Source organism: Notamacropus eugenii, chromosome 1 (genome assembly GCF_028372415.1).
Source record: "Notamacropus eugenii isolate mMacEug1 chromosome 1, mMacEug1.pri_v2, whole genome shotgun sequence".
NCBI lineage: Eukaryota > Metazoa > Chordata > Mammalia > Diprotodontia > Macropodidae > Notamacropus > Notamacropus eugenii.
In genome coordinates, this window is record NC_092872.1 from 535426216 (window position 1) to 535447967 (window position 21752).

General features: G+C 34.9%; 1 protein-coding gene across 6 annotated transcripts in view; it reads left to right on the forward strand.

Moving 5' to 3' along the window:
• Positions 1–21752, forward strand: part of BIRC6 (baculoviral IAP repeat containing 6) — a 302402-nt gene that overhangs the window by 273460 nt on the left and 7190 nt on the right. For all 6 annotated transcript variants that reach the window (XM_072634130.1, XM_072634135.1, XM_072634134.1 and 3 more), the window contains one exon: positions 12347–12535. In XM_072634130.1, the coding sequence (XP_072490231.1) occupies positions 12347–12535 (189 nt within the window). The remainder of the gene's footprint in view (positions 1–12346; positions 12536–21752) is intronic.

The following is a 21752-nucleotide window of genomic DNA, read 5'->3' on the forward strand; positions in this document are numbered from 1 at the left end:
TGATCTTGTCCCTATCTTCTGTACTGAAATAAATGTGTGCATCTTTCTAAGCAATTAAGTATTTCTAATTTCTATTTTTAATGTTTGTGACAGATACATGACAACTAATTTACTATGTAAATAGACTAAGCATTATGTGAATATATAGTGAATACTTACTTGTAGTAAAGTGCTTAACTATTTCTTATTCCAACATAATTTTGTTTCTTTCTACTGTTGTCCTAACTGGTATAAATGGAGTAAATAATGATGTGTAAGTGACAGCAGTTTGTTACAAGTGACTCAAAAGTAATTAGAATTTTGAGTTGTTTTTTTAATATTTACATATCATATGGCATTTCCCCATAACAATTTAAAAATATACTAGTGTTCACTTTAAATCCTGTGCATTGACATACTATTTTTCCCCATAAATGCTCCCCATTCATTCTTATCAAGGAAGTTTTTTGTTAATTAATCTGTTCTTCCAGTTGCCCCCTTCACTCCATTGAGCAAATTAAAAAACCCCAAAAATAAAGTCCTCAATGTATATCTGCATTATCCATCAAAACACTCTGTGTTTTTTGGGGGGGAGGTTTACTGAATACTTTTATTCTGCACATAGAAGCCACTAGGGACCTGTGAGCTCATCAGGGCTGCATCACAAGTACATGGCTCCACACATCAACACCAGGGTTGGGAGTGAGAACAGATTATTCTATCCCAGTCACAAGATGATAAGTAGAACCAGATGATCAGGTAGTCTGTGATGCAAGACAGTTCTAACAAAGTAGTGAGAACATCACAGAAAGGTGGAAGGGAGAGGGAAGCTAGCAGTAGAGGCCCCTGCCCCCAAAACAAAACTGGTCTAGTACTTGGTGCTGCCCATTCTTAGGATAGTAGCAGACTTCTACAGAGGTGACTGGCACCTTTGAACTCTTGGGAGTCCTAGCCATGGAACTTACTTGGCCCAAAGTTTTCTGAAGTTCCTTCCAGCAGATTTAGCCTTGCTGCCCAGCTCTTCCTCAGTTCTGAGAAGCTGGTTATACTTGGCCAGATGCTCAGATTGACAGGGGGCACCAGTCTTTATCTACCCAGTACAGAAACCCACCACCAGGTCTACAATGAAGGTATCTTCAGTCTCCCCAAAACGATGGGAAACTATTATTCCCCTCCCATTGGACGGGGCCAGCTTGCCGCCTGGAAAAGATTCAGTCACAGAGCCAGTCTGGTTCACTTTGAGTAGGAGGCAGTTGCAGGCTTTCTCATTCACAGTCGTTTCAGTGTGCTTGGGATTAGTCACTGTGAGATCATCTCCTACCACCTAGATGCCTGCAGTGGCAGTTAGATTCTTCCAATCTTCCCGGTCATCCTGGTCAAAGGGATCTTCAGTAGAGACCACTGGATAATCCTTGATGAAGCTCTTGTAGAGGTTCCCAAGCTCGGAAGAGGAGCTATGTCTTCTGGAATCATCAGGAGACTTGAAGTCCAAGTCATATTTCCCAGATTGGAAGAATTCAGAGGCAGCACCATCCATGCCAATTACGACCTTATCCGTATAGCCAGCCTTTCCAATAATATTCTTTAGCAGGTCCAGAGCTTCTTTATTCTCCATGATATTAAGAGCAAAACCACCCTCATCCCCTACATTGATGGCTTCCTGTCCATATTTCTTCTTAATCACACTCTTCAGGTTGTGGTAGACCTTAGCTCCAGTGTGCTTGGCCTACTTAAAATTTGCTGCACCAACAGGGAAGATAATGAACTCGCTTGTTACCAGCATGGGAGCCACCATTGATCACATTTAAGGCTAGAACTGGCAGGATGACATCATCATTGCAAAGTCAGCAGTATGATGGTACAGGGAGACACCTTTCTCAGCAGCTCAGGCCTTACAAACAAACCAGAGACACTCTATGACATTTGCACCAAGTTTAGATTTATTGTCCTCTATCTCTATCATCAATTTGTTGATCTTCTCCTGTTCCACAACATTCAGTTTTTTGCTAATTGGGGTCAAGGCAATGTTGATGGTGCTTGACCACTTTTGAGACATCTTCCCCATGTAGAGGGTCTTATTGTCTTGGAGGTGACTTGTTTACCATCTGAGAAATCATAAAGGAGAGAATTTTATGAATGCAAGGAATGTGGAATGGCCTTTCAGAGAAACTCAATACTTGTTCAACACCAGAGAATTCATACTGAAGAGAAATGGAAGAAAATACTTAATGGCCATCAGAATATTCATATTAGAGTGAAGCCTTATTATAGATACGTAATATATGTGAGAAAGCCTTCAATCAGAAGAGAGAACTGACTGAACATCAGAATAGTCATACTGGAGAGCATCCTTATAAAATCAATTCTCAGCTTTTGTAGGAGGTAACACATTCCTAGAAAGTGGTGTGAAAGCAAGAAAAAAAAAAGGTGAATGTTGATTCAGTAAGAAATAGGGTTTTTAAGTTCCCATGACCATTGAAAACTGTAATCTTTCTCTAAAGATTGCTGAAAATACACTTTTCTGCTTACAATTCTTTATAACAAATGATTAATTCTGATGACATGCACTTTTCCTAACACAGTAAACTATGAAATAACTCATAAAATGCAGCATACAAAATAAAATTGGTAATGTGTCAGGAAAAAAAAAGATAATACCTATAGAATTATATGAATTTTGGTGTATTTACTTGTCATATTATATAATAAACATAGCTTGAATGTTATGACAAAGATCTCTGCTACATTTAAAATGCTGGACTTGGAATTGAGAATAGGTGGGTTTACCTCAACAATAATTGATGGTGAAACAAAAGTTTAGGCAGTGAACTGTTAAACATTGTACTTGCAAGGTCTTTAAATTTCAGTGAACAGAGATTTTCATTGGCAGAAACCAACAGTTCATTTACATCCTTTTGTACTTAAGTAGTTGTGAGGTGCCTTTAAGTTCTGAAACCAATTTACAGAGTAACTTAATTCTGAAATAATCTGACTAGGTTTTTGAATTTAGACTTTATTTAAAACAGAGAAATGGCAAGGTTGAGAAGGAGAGAGATTTTAAAAAATAAAGCAAAGAAATGACTCTGTTCAGAAAATAAATATATCCTATCTCTGATACTTATTAGGTACACATTATTTAACCTGGCTAAGTCTCTTAACCTCTCTTAACCTCAGTTTCCTTATAAAATTAAGGATGTCATATGTAATTTCTGCTTCAGTGCACTATATATATATATATATGTGTGTGTGTGTGTGTGTGTATGTATGTATAAAATATATATTATAAATACATATACATATAATATATATGTATAAAATATAAGCTCTTATTTGTTGTCTTTAACAACAATTTTTAAAATTTTAACATAATGAAAAGAGCATTACATCTGATATAAAATAAGAAATACACCCTTTCTGGGAGAGCAGCTATTCAGCCTGGGCTGAGGTAGGATTCTCCTGACTCAGTTTTCCCACTGACACTTGATAGACTTTAAGCCTGACAGAATGCAAGTTGACAATCTACTTCTGCCTGGAACTGACATGAAGTTGGGGAAATATTGTTTCCCCACAATGTCCCTACTGTTAGTGGCAATTTCCTATAGTCAAAAGGTTTGTAAGCTTAATACCAGATCCTTTAAGTTATAGATCGCTGGTAGGGGAACATCCAAGGTTAAGTCTAAAATTAAGCTATTAGACTTAGGACTTTAGACCAGCAACAATAAGTTAAGAGTCCTTTAATTCTTAGTAATAGTGTGGGGACAATTATGAAGTGATTGTGAAGTTGTGAAGTTAGCATGCATAGTTATTATTTGTGTCTAAGTTGGTTAATGTTAAAAAGAAATTCATTTGTGGTCTATATTGTAAATACTGTAAAAGAAGTGTCACCCGACCAAAAGTTGGAATTGTTTTATGTGATATGAACTGTGTTAAAAAATGAAAAATTTTTTAAAAATTAAAAAAAAAAGAAATACACCCTTTCTTATCATTGAATTGTACTTAAAAGTCTGCATAGAAATATCTTGAATAATTTTTGTTAAATATTTTTAATAGTGGCCATTGTTGCATCCCTTTTCCCAAAAATTATGAGACTTGTTAATGTAAAAATTCTTAATCTAGTTTTATCATTAGTGGTTTTTTCTTAATGAGGTTAATTGGTAAGTAGATAAAATGAACTAATGCTGTGTGCTATCAATATACTATATTATCTTATTTAGCCTTAGGGAGTTCCTACAATATAAATTTTCTGCTCAGGTGAAATTACAGTTCCATTGATACTTCCTAAATAGATATTTATAAAGGTACTCATTTGTGTGCAGGGAAAATGAAACAATATTGAAAGGTGTATAAATTAATATGCTTCAGTTAACTTATTGATATATTCATTAAATTGAAGTATTCCAGAAATCCATGTTATTTCATTAAAAAGAATAATTTTCTACAGCCAGATAATTCTCATTTTGAGCTAATGAAACCAGTTAATGAAAACCAGTTAAAGGTACTTTTTAAAAAAGATACTGTGGTTTTGAAATATTTATTGCAAATTAGCTTTTTTGAAGGGTTACAATATTATAATTATGCAGAATTTACCTCTCTTACCAAAAAAAAAAAATTCCTGTTCCCAGAATATTTTTCTACTTATTGCCTTTGAAATGATGCTTTACAAATGCTATCCGTCCCCAAAGAAAGAAATGATGAAGTTTGAATCAAAGTTTGATCAAAGCTTAATTTTTAAACTTTACTTATTTTTCTTGGGCTTTTAATTTTGGTCTGTGTTTTATTTTTTAACAACATGACTAATATGGAAATATGTTTTGCATGACTACACACAAAATAACCTCTTTCAAATTATTTGCCTTCTTAATGAGGGGAAAAGGGAGGGAGGAAGAGAATTTGGAACTCATGAATGTTGAAAATTGTTTTTACATGTAATTAGGGAAAAATAAAATACTAAATAAAAAATGAAATGATGCTTTTCTGTTCTGCAAGAGTTTGGGGTTTTTAGATCTGGGGGCCTTTCACTTGCTCATTCATCCGTTTTGAAAATTGTACTTCCCATTTCCTTTGAAGGGGGAGGGGAGAAAGGAAGGAAAGAACCTTTGTTCATATAATAAATAAATAACTTTGTTAAAATAGAAACTAATTTGGAAAATGTTCTTAAGTATGAAATAAAGCCTTTCAATACATGCACAAAATGAAAAGGATTGTTGATATTAGAAAAATCACTAGAAATGGGATTTGCTTACACAAATATTTCTCCTAAAATTTATCCAAACTTGAATAGTTAGAATGATAATGGTTACTAGGCAGCAGTTCCTGTAAGCATTTTAACCAGTCTAGAAAATACTGTTGGGAGATTAGATACAAGGATATTTAATTTTAATCAAAAGGTTTGACATCATCTAATCTAGTGGTTGTCATAGTCCTGTCTGAGGATCCCTGGTAGTCCTTAAGGTTAAGACTATTTTCATAATAATACTAAGGCATTATTTATTTGCAGTTTAAATTACTGCTTTCTTTTCCAAAAACCTGTCTTTGTGGAGCCAGATTTTCTTCAAAGTCTTAAACATTATAACAAATTGAATGTATAAGCAGACATGAGATCCATATGTGTCATATTAAACTAGACGTTAAAGAGATTTGCAGAAACATGCAAAAAAATGCCATTTTTTTCACTAAAAATTTTTTAGTTATTAATCATAAAAATTTTATTTGTATTAAAATGTAATGGGTTTATTATTTTAAATGGATTAATATTTTAAATTTTTATCAACTTAATTTCTTATAAACATTAATAGATATAACCCACATAAACAAAGGCTTTTGAAGGTTCTCAGTAATTTTTCAGAGTTTAAAGGGGTCCTGAGACCCCTGTCAGAAATTTGAGAACCTCTAATCTAATTTATCATTATTACATATAAGAAAACTGAGACAAGGAGGAGTAGGGAAGTTAATCTCAAATAGTAAGGAATAGAAATAAGATGCAAATCTAGGTTCTTTGTCTCCAAATCCAGATAGTATGACTCATCAGAACTATGAAAATAATTCGTAGTGAAGTTACAGTATTTCATTTCATTCTTTCTTGAATAGGTAATATGTTAATGAGGCATCTTAGGCAATGAAGAACGCCATCTTTATCTTTTCATAACTTTTGCTATGCTCTTTTATGTGTTCCTATTCATTACCCATTAGGGTTCCTGGAGGCCATGGAAATAAAATTTAATTAATTACCGATTGGTCTTTTTACCTGTGGGTCCACAAGGTTTTAATTTGGATTACACAAATGTGCTCGACTCTCAGGTATAGCAGAGAGTCTAAGATGATCATTTATAGTGTGGTAAAGGCATCTCTGTGTTATATTTAAGTTAAATGTTTTAAAACATTACAGTCCGTTAACAAGCATGTATTAAGAACTTAGTAGGTGCCTGCTACAGAGCTAAGCACTGAAAATAACAAAATAACAAAAACAAAGTCCTTGCTCTCAAAGTTTGTTTTCTAATGAAAGATGATAACACATAAAAGGAAGTTGAAAAAGGTGAAAAGAATGGGAAAATGTGGAAGATAAGGGAGTGCAAGTGCCAAGTGGAGGTACTTGCAATGTGAATTCTAAGGCAGGCGTGAAGTATTCATTTCAGGAGTAAGTTTCTGAGGCATAGTAAAGAAGGTTCAGAAAGATTGAGAATTATAGTTAAGAAACAGGTGCTTTTAAAAATTGGAAACAGCTTGTCATTCCTGGAATAGTTCTGAATATGCTCTAAAGGGCAAAATGACCTTTGATGTTGACATTTGATAGTTGAATCTGTCAAGGAAATTTTGTATCCTGACTGAATTTCATTATTTAAAGTATATGAAAAATAAAGGCTGTGATTCAGTTATTTTATCATTGCTTTCAGGAGTGAGGATGACCAAACTTCCTGATTTAGTATTTGTTAAGTGTGTGTACAAAGGTATATTTTCATGCAAAAATCTGCCTTTTTCAGTCTTTTGCCAAAAAATATTCTTAATACTTTAAAATTTCACGTTATTTATCATTATCAAGTAGCTTTTTCCAAGTGCCCTGAATTTATGAAACTGCCATGTAAATTCGTGTAGACAGTCTGCATTCTTGTAATTTATAGTCTAATATAGAATGTGATCCTATGCTAATGAAAACTAGTAGAGGATTAAATATGAAACACTGGGAAATTGCTGAAATTTTGGAGCCTACCATCAGAGTAAAATAAGCAGTGACACTGCTCTGTTAATTTTGAGCTCATCTAAGTGTGAAGGCATCACTCAAAGTCACTGTTAGGAAAGTATAGAAGTGGCATTTCAGTGACAGTCCACTGATTTGCAGTCAGTCTTAGAGCTACTTGGTGCTAAACAAGATGAGAAGTGGACAGATCTCTTGGCTCCAAGTTCAATACTTTCCACTACACCAGGATGCTTTCCTGGTACCTTAGCTCTGAGATTTCATTAATTTTGTTTTTATTTGTCACTAAAAGGAATGTAGACTAAAATTCTGTGATTCTCTAAAACATAGAGTTTGACTGTGATCTTTAATATATAAAGGAAAGAAGTAAAGAGCAACTTAAAAGGTTTTTTTGTTTTGGGCCCATGAGAATTGCATCTTATTCAACTGAAACTGCCCTCTCCAAAATTACCCATGATCCTTTCATTGCTAGATCTAATGACCTTCTCTATCGTCATACTTCTTGATTTCTCTTGGGAATTGCTTTTGACAAGTGTCCCTCACACTGTTCTGCTTGATATTCTCAAGGTTTCCATGACATTATTCTGTTCTGCTTCTCTAGATCACTACTTCTCAGTTTCTTTGGCTGAATCTTCATCCAGGGCATATCCACTTACCTGTGAGTGTCCCTGAAATCTCTGTCCAGCTGTCTTCTCATCTACCTCTATTTCACTTGGTGATCTCATCAGTTTACACAAATTTAATTATCATCTCTATGCTGATAATTCTCAGATACATTTATTCAGCCCTAACCTCCACACTCACTCAAACTGTCTATTGGAGATCTCAAAGTGGGTATTTCATAGACATCTTAACATAACAAATTTTTCCAAAATGGAACAGACCTTTTTCTCTCTAAGCCCTCTCCTCTTCCTGCCTTTCTTATTACTATTGAGGTTATCACCAACCTCCCTGTCACCTAGATGTCATCCTCAATTCCTACCCACATGCACGCACACACACGCACATACATATGCAGCTAATCAGTTGCCATCCTATTGTTTCTCCCTTTGAACGATCTTTCTCATACACTCCCTTCTCTCTGCCACTGCCCACCCTGGTGTAGACCCTCTTCACTTCACCCTTGGACTTTTAAAGTAACCTGCTAATGCATCTTGCTGTCTCCTTTCTTTACTTCACTTTATCCTCGACTGTCATATACAATCAGTTCTCATCATTCGTAGTAGTTAAGGTCTATAAAGTTGCTATGAACAGTAAATTAGCAAATACTAAACCATTGCTCCTAGTAGAAATACAGAGTTAGGTTCTTACAAACCTCTGATCACAACTTTTACTTCATCATTTTCTAGGGTAGCCTCATATGCAGATCAGCAAATTTTTTTTTTTCTGGGTGTACTGTGTTTTGATTGATCAACATTGAGTTCACTTCACAGCCAACAGCAACTCTTGCCTGAATGAAACTCGTCTAACACATTTTCTCCATAAGGCATGTGATAGAATTCTTGATTTAGGAGCACCAGACAACACTTAAGCACAATGCTTTGGGGTCATTGTATACAGTGAAATGACCCACAAAAGGCAAAAAAATATAAATAATGTGGCACTAAATAGATGGCAAAAAGAAAAATTGTTTACCGTATGACACCTGAAACAAGAAGGCAGACCATCATCTTGTTGACCTCAGCTGGGAACATGTACATCAGACAACTTGAATTTTTCACTGCTCTATACATATCCATGAATGACTGCAGAATCACCACAGCCACAAGTGTTGATTTTGGGGTTACAAATAAATTTTAATAAGAGGGTAAATTTGCAAATTCATAATCCACTAATAATGCATATCAACTGTAGAACTTCCTAAAGGGAAAGTCTAACCATGTCATTCCCCTGTTCAGTAAACTCCATTGGTTCTCTGTTAACTTTAGGATCAAATCTAAAATACACTGGCTTTTTACCTTATCTGTTCCTTTCTTTCCAGTCTTCTCATACCTTTGCTTCTCTTAATATAAGCTGCAATCCAGTAACACAGGTTTTTGCTGTTCCACCTCCCTCCCACTTCCATGCATTTTCCTGGTTATCTGCCAGGAATAGAATCTCTTGCTCCTCATCTCTGCCTCTTGATCTCCTGCAATTTCCAGATAAAGTTCTACCTTCTGCAGGAAGCTTTTTTCCATTCTTTCTTAATCTTAGTGTCTTCCCTCTGAGATTGCCTTGAATTTGTCCCTGTTTGTATCTTGTTTGTACATTGTTGTTTGCATTGTGGTCTTCCTCATTAGATTAAGAGTTCCTTGAGAAGAGGGATTGGTTTTTATCTTTCTTTGTATCCTCAGCAGGCAACATTTCTAAAATTTTAAATAATTATATTAATCTTAAAATAATAAATTCAGCCTTTTATTTCCATTTTGTAATTTTTAAATTTGTAGTAAATGGCATCTTTTATTTGAAATGCACAGACCTTGGGGACAAGGAAGTTCATATTTATTTCTAAATTTACCTTTCATGAATACCAGAAAGGAGTTTCTACTTAAGTCTTCAGCAAGAATATGAAACTATAATTTTTGAAACCTTAAGTCTTCAGCAAGAATATGAAACTATAATTTTTGAAACTTGAACGGTTGCAAATGTTATCAGAATAGTAGAAAATCTCAAAAAGAATGTAGATGAAAGTTTATCAAAAACATTTTCTTTTTAGTGAATATTTTAATTATGTTTGGAAATTAAAGGAGTTGGGAAATATTTTTCTTGCTTAAGCTTCATTTTATAGAAAAAAAATCATGTCAAAATGGAGTTTGGGTTACTCTGCTTATTCACTATTTTATTGAAATTTCATTTTGAAAACTGCAAGTGATCATCATTAGAAAATGTAAGCACCCTGGGGAGGAAAAATAGACACTATAGCAATTAAGAGGGAAACAGCTGCAGAACTAAGTAAACTGCTTCAGAAAAATTGAGCACTAAGTGGTTTCTAGCTTAAAAATTTCAACCAAATGCCTAGATCACCCAAAATGCTTCCGTGCTTCATTCAGCAGAATTTTATCTAAAAGTTTTATCATTTCTGTTCATCAGAGTTCATTATTTGTTTCCATTCTTACGAATAATTTATTGATGAATGTAATTAAGTTATTATTTCTGAAGAAAATGACCACTTTTAATCAGCATTTATAACATTCACCACCTTTCCAGGTTGATTTTTTTTTTCTGTACTTGGGTTTTTTTTTTAATATAACATTGTATAGCATTTTATGGTTAGAAAATATTTCATATATTATATGATTCTCATAAAACTTTTTGAATATTACTGGTAAAGTGCAAAACATGTCAGACAATTTGCCCAATATCACATAGCTGGTAAATAGCAAAGCCTTCAGAAAAATTAGCAAAACCTAAGCAGAAAATAACTAGTACTCTTTCCTCCAGGTAGAAAATCAAATCTAGTTAGATTTCATTTTCCATAAAATGGTATGTGAATTATGCACAATGGTGAGAACACTAGCCCTTGAATAAGAAGACCTTGTTTCATACACCATTTCTGATGCTAACTCTGAGGTTAGGCAAATCACTTAGCCCTCCAGGTCTACAGTTTTTTTCATCTGTAAAATGAAGGGTTTGGATTAGATGGCTTGCTGAGGTCCCTTCCAACACAAAATCTGTGATCCTATGATCTAGTGTCCTTTGCTGGCTGACTTAACATTAAAGATACATGAAATAAAGTTAAAACCTCATTATAGCATTGTCCATTACTCTGCAGACTGATAATGTCAAAAATTAAATCACTACTATTAGGTCCCAAATGGACCTAATGTAACACTAAAGCATATTAGGCTTTTTCCTTACCCCAAGTGTTCTTAAATACATAGTTCTTAATTTTCCATGGTAATGATAAAAGAGCCAGGGTGGCAGAGCGATGACTTTGCCCCACAAAATAAATCTGATTTGTGTAGCTATATGAGTATTAATCCTAGAGTGTCAGTCTCTAAAGAATTACAATTTTATATTATCCATAGGAGAAAGGAAAAATGTATGGTGGTCTTTATAGCTTATTTTAAAACTTTGAATTATAGACAAGAAATGACTTCAAGATATAATCAGAGATGATGAAATGACTAAAAAAGGAGGGAGAGCAAGGGGTGATAGAGTATTGTTCCTGTTCTACCCAAGCACACACACAATATTAATAAACCTAGGTGTTTGCGGAAAAGAACTCCTCACTGCCCCTCCTTTTGTTGGATGAGTACAGTACCTTTTAGATGGACTTTTTTTTTATTTCTCAATGTATTGCACAATATTTTTATGTATGAGATCCTTTGTATTCTTTTCCGTGGATTCCATACTAAATTACCAGACCTTTTGTTCAGTTTCAGTTTAGAGGGAGGTCGTTAGTATGTCTAAAGGAATCTCTCTCTGGCCCTCTTCTGTTCAACATTTTTATCTATACCAGTTTTTAAAATAATCATAATAACTTATATGATATTTTAAGATTTGATCCAAACAATATTCTACCTCTCTTCCATCCTTGTTAATCGTTGTCCCATTTCTCTCTTTTCTTTGTGGCCAAACTTCATAAGAAGGTGGTCTTTACTTTCCACTTTACTTTCTCTTCTTTTAATCCAACTGCTGATACTATTCTACCAAAACTGCTTTCCCCAAAGTTACCAGTGATCCCTTAATTGTCAAATCTAGTAGCCTTTTCTCAGTCTTCATCTTTCCTGGCTTGTATTAAATTGAAGTTTTTAAACAAATGAGAAGAGTGTCGGTACATCTGTGTATCACAAGAAATTTTTTTTTCCTAACATAATTAGGAAGTTGTTTCTTCTAGTTGAATTTTACACATTCTTAAAGAACTGAAAGACTATGAAACATAAAGCACTGAAACTGTACTACCTAATACAGTCATTTTAATGTTTCAGAAGGTACTTTAGTTTGGTCATTGTGAGTATTATTTGCACTGTATTTTACACATGAGGGATCTGAAATTTTAAATTCACATTTTTATACAACACAAGCTTACTGTAGATTCAAAAATATTTTAAAGAGCATACTTGTAATGCTACAAACATTGTGATATAGATTTTTTTAGTAACTTGAACAATCTTCAATCAAACTGAAGAAGTTGAATCTATAAAAATTAATATTTATTTTTTGGTACTTATTTGGTATTATCTGCTTTCCTCACAGGTCTTGGTATCTGTCCAGTCCCTTATATTAGTTGCTGAGCCATATTTTAATGAACCAGGATATGAACGCTCTCGAGGTACTCCCAGTGGCACACAGAGTTCTCGTGAATATGATGGAAATATACGACAAGCAACAGTCAAATGGGCAATGCTAGAACAAATCAGAAACCCTTCACCATGTTTTAAAGAGGTAATTTCTATACATCTTAGAGGAATTCTTTATCTCTTATAGTGATGCTCATAGAAGATGGATTCAATTCCAGTATTTATTTATTGCCTGTACTACGTGGAGTTTACAGTGTTTGTGATTGTTCACTACGATAAGCAACTAGGTTGTTTGCTGAGAGGGAAGGAGGGGGAGAAAAGGAATTGTGCAATAGGTTGGAGGAGATTTAGAACAGCTGTTTTGGAAAGTGATATTAAGTTAGGGAAAATAAAAGAGTTGTACAGCAGTGAAAATCTAGTTTAGATAAGGTAACTTTGTAGTAAATCCAGTTGACTTGGTAGAATTTCTCCAGTAGTTTTCAGCAACGTTTAAGTTGGAACATAGATAACAAACCTAAATGACTAGAGGACAGAGTTAATACTTTGTAACTTTTGAGCCTGGGCAGGTTTAAAAGGAAGATGTCAAATTAGAGATACCAGTGGAACATTTTGGCAGTATTAGGCAGGCAGCTGGTGACCACAGTTCAGAAGAAAGATTATGTCTGTATGTATAAATTTGGTAATCTGTTTAGAGAAGCCATTGAGTCTGATAAGATCAAAATGAGAGAGAATTATAGCGAAAGAAGGAGCCTGGGACCACACTCATACTTAAGGGACAAGAAATGGATGCCAAACAAGCAAAAGAGATATAAAGGAACGGCCAGGTTAGATAACTAGGAGAGAAGGAATCGTCACAGATTTCAAGAATAGAAGAGTGTCAACTACCATTTATACTAATAGTTTCATCATCATCACCATAGAAAGCATTTATTTTAGTATTTGTAAAACAGTTTATAAAATATTATCTGATTTTATCATCATAGCACCCCTGTGAAATAGGTGTTATTGTTATGGGTACAAATTGAGACCGAAGAAGGTTTCAGAGAGGGAAACTTTCCAAGGGACATATAGCTAAGTAAGTGCACAAAGCTGCAGAAATGAAATAGGATAAAGTCTAGGAGAAAGCTGTTGAACTTAGTCATCAAGAGCTCTTCAGTAACTTTGGAGAGAGTAGTTTCAGTAGAACTATGAGATTAGAAGCCTTTTAAATCAATCACCAACTATTTAAAAAGCAGCTAGTATGTTCTGGGCACTAAGGATATGAAGATAAAAATTAACATACCTTGTACTTATATTCTATGAAATGCTTATATTCTATATAGATTAATAACATATATGCAGACTTTCTATCTAAATCTGTCTACATATATCACACACACACTCTGTATATACAAAGTAAATATATAGGAACTTTGATGAGAAGACACTAACAGCTCCAGGGTCAGGGAAAATGTCTTATAGGATATGGCATTTGAGATTTAAGCTTTGGAGGAAAACAAATTCTGAGAGGCTTACGTAAGGAAAGACATTCTGAGAACAGGGGTCCAATGCAAAGGCACCAAGTTTGGCTGACTTATAGAGTGTGTGAAGGGGAGTGATAGATAATAAGGTTTGAAATGTAGTTTGGAGCTTGGTGTTGAAGGTCTTGAAATGTCAGACAGGAATTTGCATTTGATCCTAGAGCTTCTAGGGAGCCTTTAGATTTTATTGAACAGGGAAATAAGTAGCATCAGAACTGTTCTAGGACTTACTTTAGCAGCTGGGTAGAGGATGGATTGGAGAAAGATTGAAGGCTGAGAGACCATTTAGGAGGCTGTCTTATATTACAGACAAGAGGTAATGAGGGCTTAAATGGAGGTAGAAGTTGTTTGGAAACAAGGAGACAGATATTGAAAGACATTGTTAACATAGAATTAGTCTTAGCAACTAAATGTAAAAGTGAATGGGAGCTTTGGTTGTATAGGCAATGAATGTGGATACTCTTTCTGTGAGCTTGGCAGTAAAAGGGAACAGGCATATAAGATAGTAATTTGAGAGGGTGGCCTAGTTGAAAGATTTTAAAGGATAGAGATTTAAGCACATCTACAGGTAGAAAGGAAAGAGCCATCAGAAAGAGAATTAAGTTGAGAGAAAGGGGTAATAATTCATGAGGCAAGTTCAAGAGACAGGATTGACTTCAGTATGAGAAGAGTCACTTTCTCAGAGTTTAGAAGAAAGATGACAGGTGAAAATAGATACCGTTTTTTGAGAAGTGGGGTAAGTAAGACTTAAGGAATTCAAAAAAAATGACCTCTGTTTTCTCAGGTAAGGAGGGAAAGTTATATGCTCAACGATATGGGGATAATGATAGTATAAAGCAGTGGTATCAGATTCATATAGATATGGGGGCCACTATATCATACATAAAGATCCCTGTGGACCACATACTGATTTACAAAACCACATGTGTTAACATTATCTATGTTCTGCTGTACATTTATTTTATATTCAGCACTTAGCCCAGTACCTGATGCGTTGTTGGCATTTAATAAATGTTCATTGATTGATATTTATTTTTTAAATATTTCCCAGTTACATTTTAATCTGGTTCACGTCACACTCTGGAGTGACTTGCTGAGCATATTTGACACCTCTGGTATAGAATAAGGAGAAGAAAAATTATTGAAATATCTACCATGGGGCCCTTAAGGTGCTATTTGATCTACATATTGAAGTTTTATGAGGAGAGGAGAAAGAAATGTAATGAGAGAAAGCAGTTCAAAGACATGGAGATAGACAATGTATACAGTGTATGAGGAACAGATAGAAAACCAGTTTAGCGAGATTGCAGAACGTGGTAGAGGTAGTAATGTTCAAGCTGGCTAGAAAGATAGGTTGGGGCAAATTATGAAGGACTTTGAAAGCCATACAGAGGAATTTCTATTTGATTCTTGACCAGAGTCTGTTGAGTAGGAAAGTGACATGGCCATATCTGTGTTTTAAGGGACATTGCTTAGCTGCTGAATGAATGGTGGGAATTGGAAGGGACAATTAGGTTGCCATTGCAGTAATCCATGGGAGATATGATGAGGGTTGGAACTAAGGTATAGTAGCTGTTGTGTAAAAAGAAAGGGTCAGATAAAAAACATGTTGTGGAAGTAGAAATGGGCAGATTTGGCACGTGATTGAATGAGTGTGATGAGAAATATTATCTTTCTATGTAGAAATGTAAACAGTTCAATTTTAATAAATCTCTTATGATTTCTCTTTCCTGTTTACCTTTTCATGTTTCTCTTGATTCTTATATTTGAAAGTCAGATTTTCTATTCAGCTTTGGTCTTTTCATCAAGAATGCTTGAAAGTCCTCTATTTCATTGAATGCCAATTTTTTTCCCCCCAAAGTATGATACTCAGTTTTGCTGGGTAGGTGATTCTTGGTTTTAATCCTATCTCCTTTGACCTCTGGAATATCATATTCCAAGCTCTCAGATCCCTTAGTATAGAAACTGCTAAATCTTGTGTTATCCTGATTGTGTTTCCACAATACTTGAATTGTTTCTTTCTGGTTGCTTGTAAACTTTTCTTCTTGACTTGAGAATTCTGGAATTTGACCACAATGTTCCTAGGAGTTTTTCCTTTTGGGATCTCTTTCAGGTAGTGATCAGTGGATTCTTTCCATTTCTGTTTTACCCTCTGGTTATAAAATACTAGGACAATTTGCTTTGATAATTTCTTGAAATATGTCTAGGCTCTTTTTTTGACTTTTAGGTATTCCAGTAATTTTTAAACTATTAAATTTTTAAATTATCTCTCCTGGATCTATTTTCCAGGTCAGTTGTTTTTCCAGTAAGATATTTCACATTGTCTTCTATTTTTTCATTCTTTTGGTTTTGTTTTATAATTTCTTGATTTCTTGTTATGGCATTAGCTTCCGTTTGTTCCATTCAAATTTTTAAGGAATTATTTTCTTCAGTGAGCTTCTGGACCTCCTTTTACATTTGACCCATTCTGCTTTTTAAGGCATTCTTCTCCTGCTTGAATTTTTGGATCTCTTTTGCCATTTGGGTTAGTCTAATTTTAAAGGTGTTGTTTTCTTTAGCATTTTTTGGGTCTTCTTTAGCAATCTGTTGACTCATTTTTTGTGATTTTCTTGCATCATTCTCATTTCTCTTCCCAATTTTTCCTCTACTTCTCTTCCTTGATTTTTACAATCCTTTTTGAGCTCTTCAATGGCCTGAGACCAATTCATATTTTTTCTTGGAGACTTTGGATGCAGAAGCTTTGACTTTGTTGTCGTCTTCTGGTTGTATGTCTTGATTTTCCTTGTCACCAAGGATGTAAGTAAATACCTTTGCACCAAGAAAGTAAGATTCTGTAGTACAATTTTTTCCCCCATTTGCTCATTTTCCCAGCCAATTACTTTACTTTTGAGCTCTTTGTTACATGGAGGGTGTACTACCTCAAGCTTCACAGGTTTTGAGCAGCTGTTTTCAGAAATATTTCTACGGACCTGTAAATTTTCAGTTCTTCCAAAGTGGTATGATCAAAGGAGAGGTGTTACTCCTCTCACAGCCTGTGCTCTGGTCTGTGAGCAACCAAAAACACTCTTTTCTGCCTTGGAACTGTGAGGAGAATTCCTCCACAAACTCCACACACTAATACTTCTCCTCAACCCAGGGCCACCACTTCCGACTGTGACCCAGATAAGCTGCTTGATTCCCCCATTGTCTGTAGGCTGTGAGCTCCAGAAGCAATTGCTGCTGCAGCAGTGACTGCTGCCACCCTGGGGCTGAGGCTGGACCTAGGGCCAGACCATACTCCTTTCTCACCCAGGTGAGAGACCTTTCCCACTGACCTTTGAAGCTGTCTTTGATGTTTGTGCGTTGAGAAATCTGGAAACCACCACATCTGTCAGTGACTCAGTCCCCTAAGGCCTGCTCCAGCCCCATCTATGCTAGTGTGGTCCACGCTGGACTGTACTCCACACTCTTCCTGTCAATCTTCCAGATTGTCTTGGGCTGGAAATTTGCTTCAGTCTGTTATTTTGTGGCTTCTGCTACTCTAGAATTTGTTTAGAGTAATTTTCAAATGTATTTTGAGGGGCTTAGGGGAGAGCTCAGGCATTTTATTATTTGAGTGACATGGTCAGGTCTGTGTCCTAATATATTTTTTAATATGGAGGATGGATTAGAGGGGGAAACAGACTACAATCAGGAAGACAAATTTAGAGGCTGTTAAAATAATCCATGGAGGAGTTAATGAGTACTTGTGTGAGCAGAGGAAAGAGTGCTAAAGAGAGGAATTGTGGAGGTAGAATTCATAGGTTTTGGCAGTTCATTGCTTGTGAGAAGTAAAGGAATGAGGACAGTCAGGATTGCCTTGGTATTGTGAACCTTTTGATTATAAAAGGATGATGATGTTCTCAACAGAAATTGGAAGTAAGATGATGAATTCTCTTTTAGAGAATTTATTTTGAGAAGTTGATAGGATATTCACTTGGATTTTGAAATTTCCCTGGGCCTTTTAACAGTTTTGACTAATCTTCATCCTCCTGTATTCTTAAATGCTGATGGGACATCTCCATGTAGATATCCAGCAGGTAGTTGGCAGCAATTAGCAGTGAGTCTAGACTTTAGGGGGGTGATTTGGGAGTTGTAGATTTAGGAGTCATCTGCATAGAGTGGATCATTTAAATCCTGATTGCTAGTGAGGTCACCATGAAAAAAAAACCCAAAAGATATTGAAAAGGAACCACCAGACAAGAGAAAATAAATAGAGAGTAGTGAAAAAGAAAGACAAGAAAAGCAATAATATTCAGGGAAATTTCCAGATAAATTTTTATTGACTTCTGATCAAACTGGAAGAATGAATAGGAACAGAGCACTCCAATTTCCATACATGTATTCCAGAAAAAAATAAAATGCAAGAGCACCAAACCAAATAATGATTAAAAAAATAGAAAAACTATAGTAAGTAGTAAGTAAGTACCTCCGGCCTAGATGTGCAAAATGGATTAACCAGAAGCCTGAAGGCACTAAGTGTGGCACTGGCAAAAACTCAGAAACTGTCTTGTTCCTACATCCTCAGAATGCTCCAGCTAGGAAACCCTAACATAATGAGGCAATTATGACAGGAGCCAACTATGCTCCTTCTTAGAGTCCAGCAATTAGTCTTCACACCTGAGAGGCCTTGAAAGCTTGCAGCAGGCTGGCATGAACCACCTCTCAGGACCTCACAGAGCTTAGCGTTCTGTACTATGAAGATACAGGTAAGCCTGGACCCTGCTAGCCCTTTGTTCACAGCAGATAGCAGCAGAAGGGAAAGATGGTGACAGAACGTCAGACAATACAGATTGGGACCAAACAAGGGACTGCATCCCATCCAAGTGTGCAGGACCCAGTCAGAATCTGGCCCTGATGAAAGCTTATAGCTCTAAGGATGTTCTGGGCAGAATAGAGTAAATAACTCCACAGCCACTGTGGCTACAGTCTCAGATTCATGTATAGCTTAGCTATAAAGTTTATTAGTTACTTAAGATATGGAATAATTGATTTATAAAGCATATTTTAGATGAAATGAGCACTCTAAGACAAGAATAGGAAAATAAACACCTTGAAACAGAAAATGTATGAAATCATAACCCAAGGAAAGTTGAAATTAATGAAACAGATCATTGAGACAAAATCACAAGAAAAAATACTGAATCAAAATCACAAAATAAAAAAAAAGAAAAGAAAAGAAAATATAAGTTTCCTCCTTTCAAAAACAGTTGACCTAGAAAAGTGGTCAAATCTTCTGACTACCTGAAAAGTACAACGAAAAAAAGGGCCTGGATACCATATTCCAAAATGTCATGATTAAAAGCTCCCTAGATCTATTAGATTCAAAGGGCAAAGTGAAAATAGAATTTCTTGGTCCTCTCCTGAAAGCTTAGAATAGTGTTTCAAAAGGCAAAAAATGCCTAACAACTAAGAATAGCTTACCCTGTGAGACTGAGTATATGGGGGTGGGGTGGGGGGGTGGAGAGGAGGCTGGATCTTTGGTGAAAAAAAGGACTTCCACATATTCCAGATAAAAAGATCTGAGCTGAATAGTCTTTGAAATGCAAACATAGGAGTCAGAAGAAACTCACAATTGCACCTGAACACACTAAGCACAAAATTTGGTATAGAAAAACATTAAACTCAACAGAAAAATCAGAAAGAATAGGGAGGGGGAAGGAGAGGTTTGAAAGAAAGGAAAGAATAAGGGAGAACCAGTCATAAGTCAGATGCAAAAGAAACTCCAGCTTTGGCTGATTGGTTGTGAGGGGAAAGAGAATGACTAAAATGAAAGAAATGGGCCACAATAAGGGGACCAACAGTGTAGTAGAATCACATTACTTAATTTTCTTGAGCACTGTATTACTCTTTTGTTGCCTTCTTTGTAAAGAAGGGAAATGGGAGTAAGGAGAGGAATTAGTACAAGAGGATGGGATGAAGACAAATACTCAACCATTATAACCATGAGTAAAATTTCAAAAGCAGAATTCAACAGCATATTGTTTATAAGAAACATACTTGAAACTAAGATTTATACAGGGATAAAATAAAGAACTAAACCAAAATTTATTTTGCTTCAGAAGAAGTCAGAAAAGCAGGGATAGCAATCATGATCTCAGGGAAGGCAATACTAAAGATCAACATGATTAAAAGAGATGAATAGGTAAACTGCAGTATAATTAAATGTTCCATAGACAATATCAGTATGTGTGTGTGTGTACACACACACACACACACACACACACACACACACACACACCAAATGGCATAGCAATTATATACTCAGATGAAAAATTAATTTTTAGGGATATGTAGATAGTAAAATATGCTAGTTTAGTTAGTGACCTCATTGCACCCCTTTCAGGTTTAGACAAATCTAACAAAAGGACAAGAAAAATTTAAGGAACTAATTAGAATTTTAGGAAAGTTACATGTAATAGACCTGGCAGTTACTGAATTACAGTGAAGGAGAGAGAAGGTATTTTTTAACTGTTCATAGCACCTTTATAAAACATAATTGTTTTAGACTTAAAAATTTAAGAATTGATAAAAGCAGGAATATTAAACACATCCTTTGTTGACCACAACACAATAAAAATTATGTTCAACAAAGAGCCTTTTAAAAAAGGATTAAAAATTTGAGACTAAATAATCCTGAAGAACAGGTTGGTCAAAGAACAAATAAAAATAGTAGATAATTTCATCAAAGAAAAATGAATACAAATGAGACAATATACCAGAACTTTGGTGATGTGACTAAAAAGCAGTTGTTAAGGGAAAATTGATGTCACTAACACTTCATTACCAAGAGGGAGAACTAACAGACAAATGAACTAATAAATATGCAGTTAAACAAACTATAAAAACTTAGAAACCAAACTGCAAACCCCAGATGAAACACCGAAAAGAGATTAAATGCAAAAAAGCAACATCAAAATTGGTAAGTAAAACTAGAAACTTTAAAAAACTAATAAATTAAACACCTAACCTAACTTTAAATAAAAAAAGAAAACTAAATTTCCAATAACAAAAGCAATTTCACATGAAGATTAAATAAAAGAATTGATCAGAAATTATTCTGCCCAAACATAAATCAGCAAAATGTAAAATTTAGGTGAAATGATTGAATACTTTAAAAAATATATTCAGATTATCAAAAGAAGAAATATATTGAGCCATAAGTGAACCAGATGGTTTTACATTTTTGCTAAGATTGAAAAAAAAAAAATTGCAACATTACATAAACTTTTCTCAAAATTTGGAAAAGAAGGGATTCTACCAAGCTCTATGATGCAAATATAATCTGAGTACCCTAAACCAGGAAGAAATAAAGAAGGGGAGGTGGGGAATCATAAATGTAAGAATTCTTCCACCCCATCTCGTGTTCCTGCAAGTTTACATGGCGAACTTTAGTTTTTTTGCATACCAAACTCTTTATGTATTTTCTGTTCTCCTTGCCTCCATGTCTTATCAAACTATATTGTAATATTTATACAGAAATACTAAATAAAATGAAAAAACAAAAGATCTAGAAGAGAACTGATGAAAGAGGTAGGAACAGACCTCAAACTATATCATAAGGCCTTGGTCATCAAAACCATTTGGTATCAATTAAAAAGTAGAGGGGTAGATCAATGGAACAGACTAGAGAAAGAATCAGAAACAATGGAATTCAGTAATCCAGTCTTTGATAAAGTGGAAAACATAAGTTACCTAGGGGAAAAAACTTTTCTATGTAATTTGATGTTTTGGTTTTTTTTAAATGCCAGAAAAACTGGAAAACAATCTGGCAGAAATGATAATAATATAATCATAGCTACCATTTATAGACTGCTTAATGTG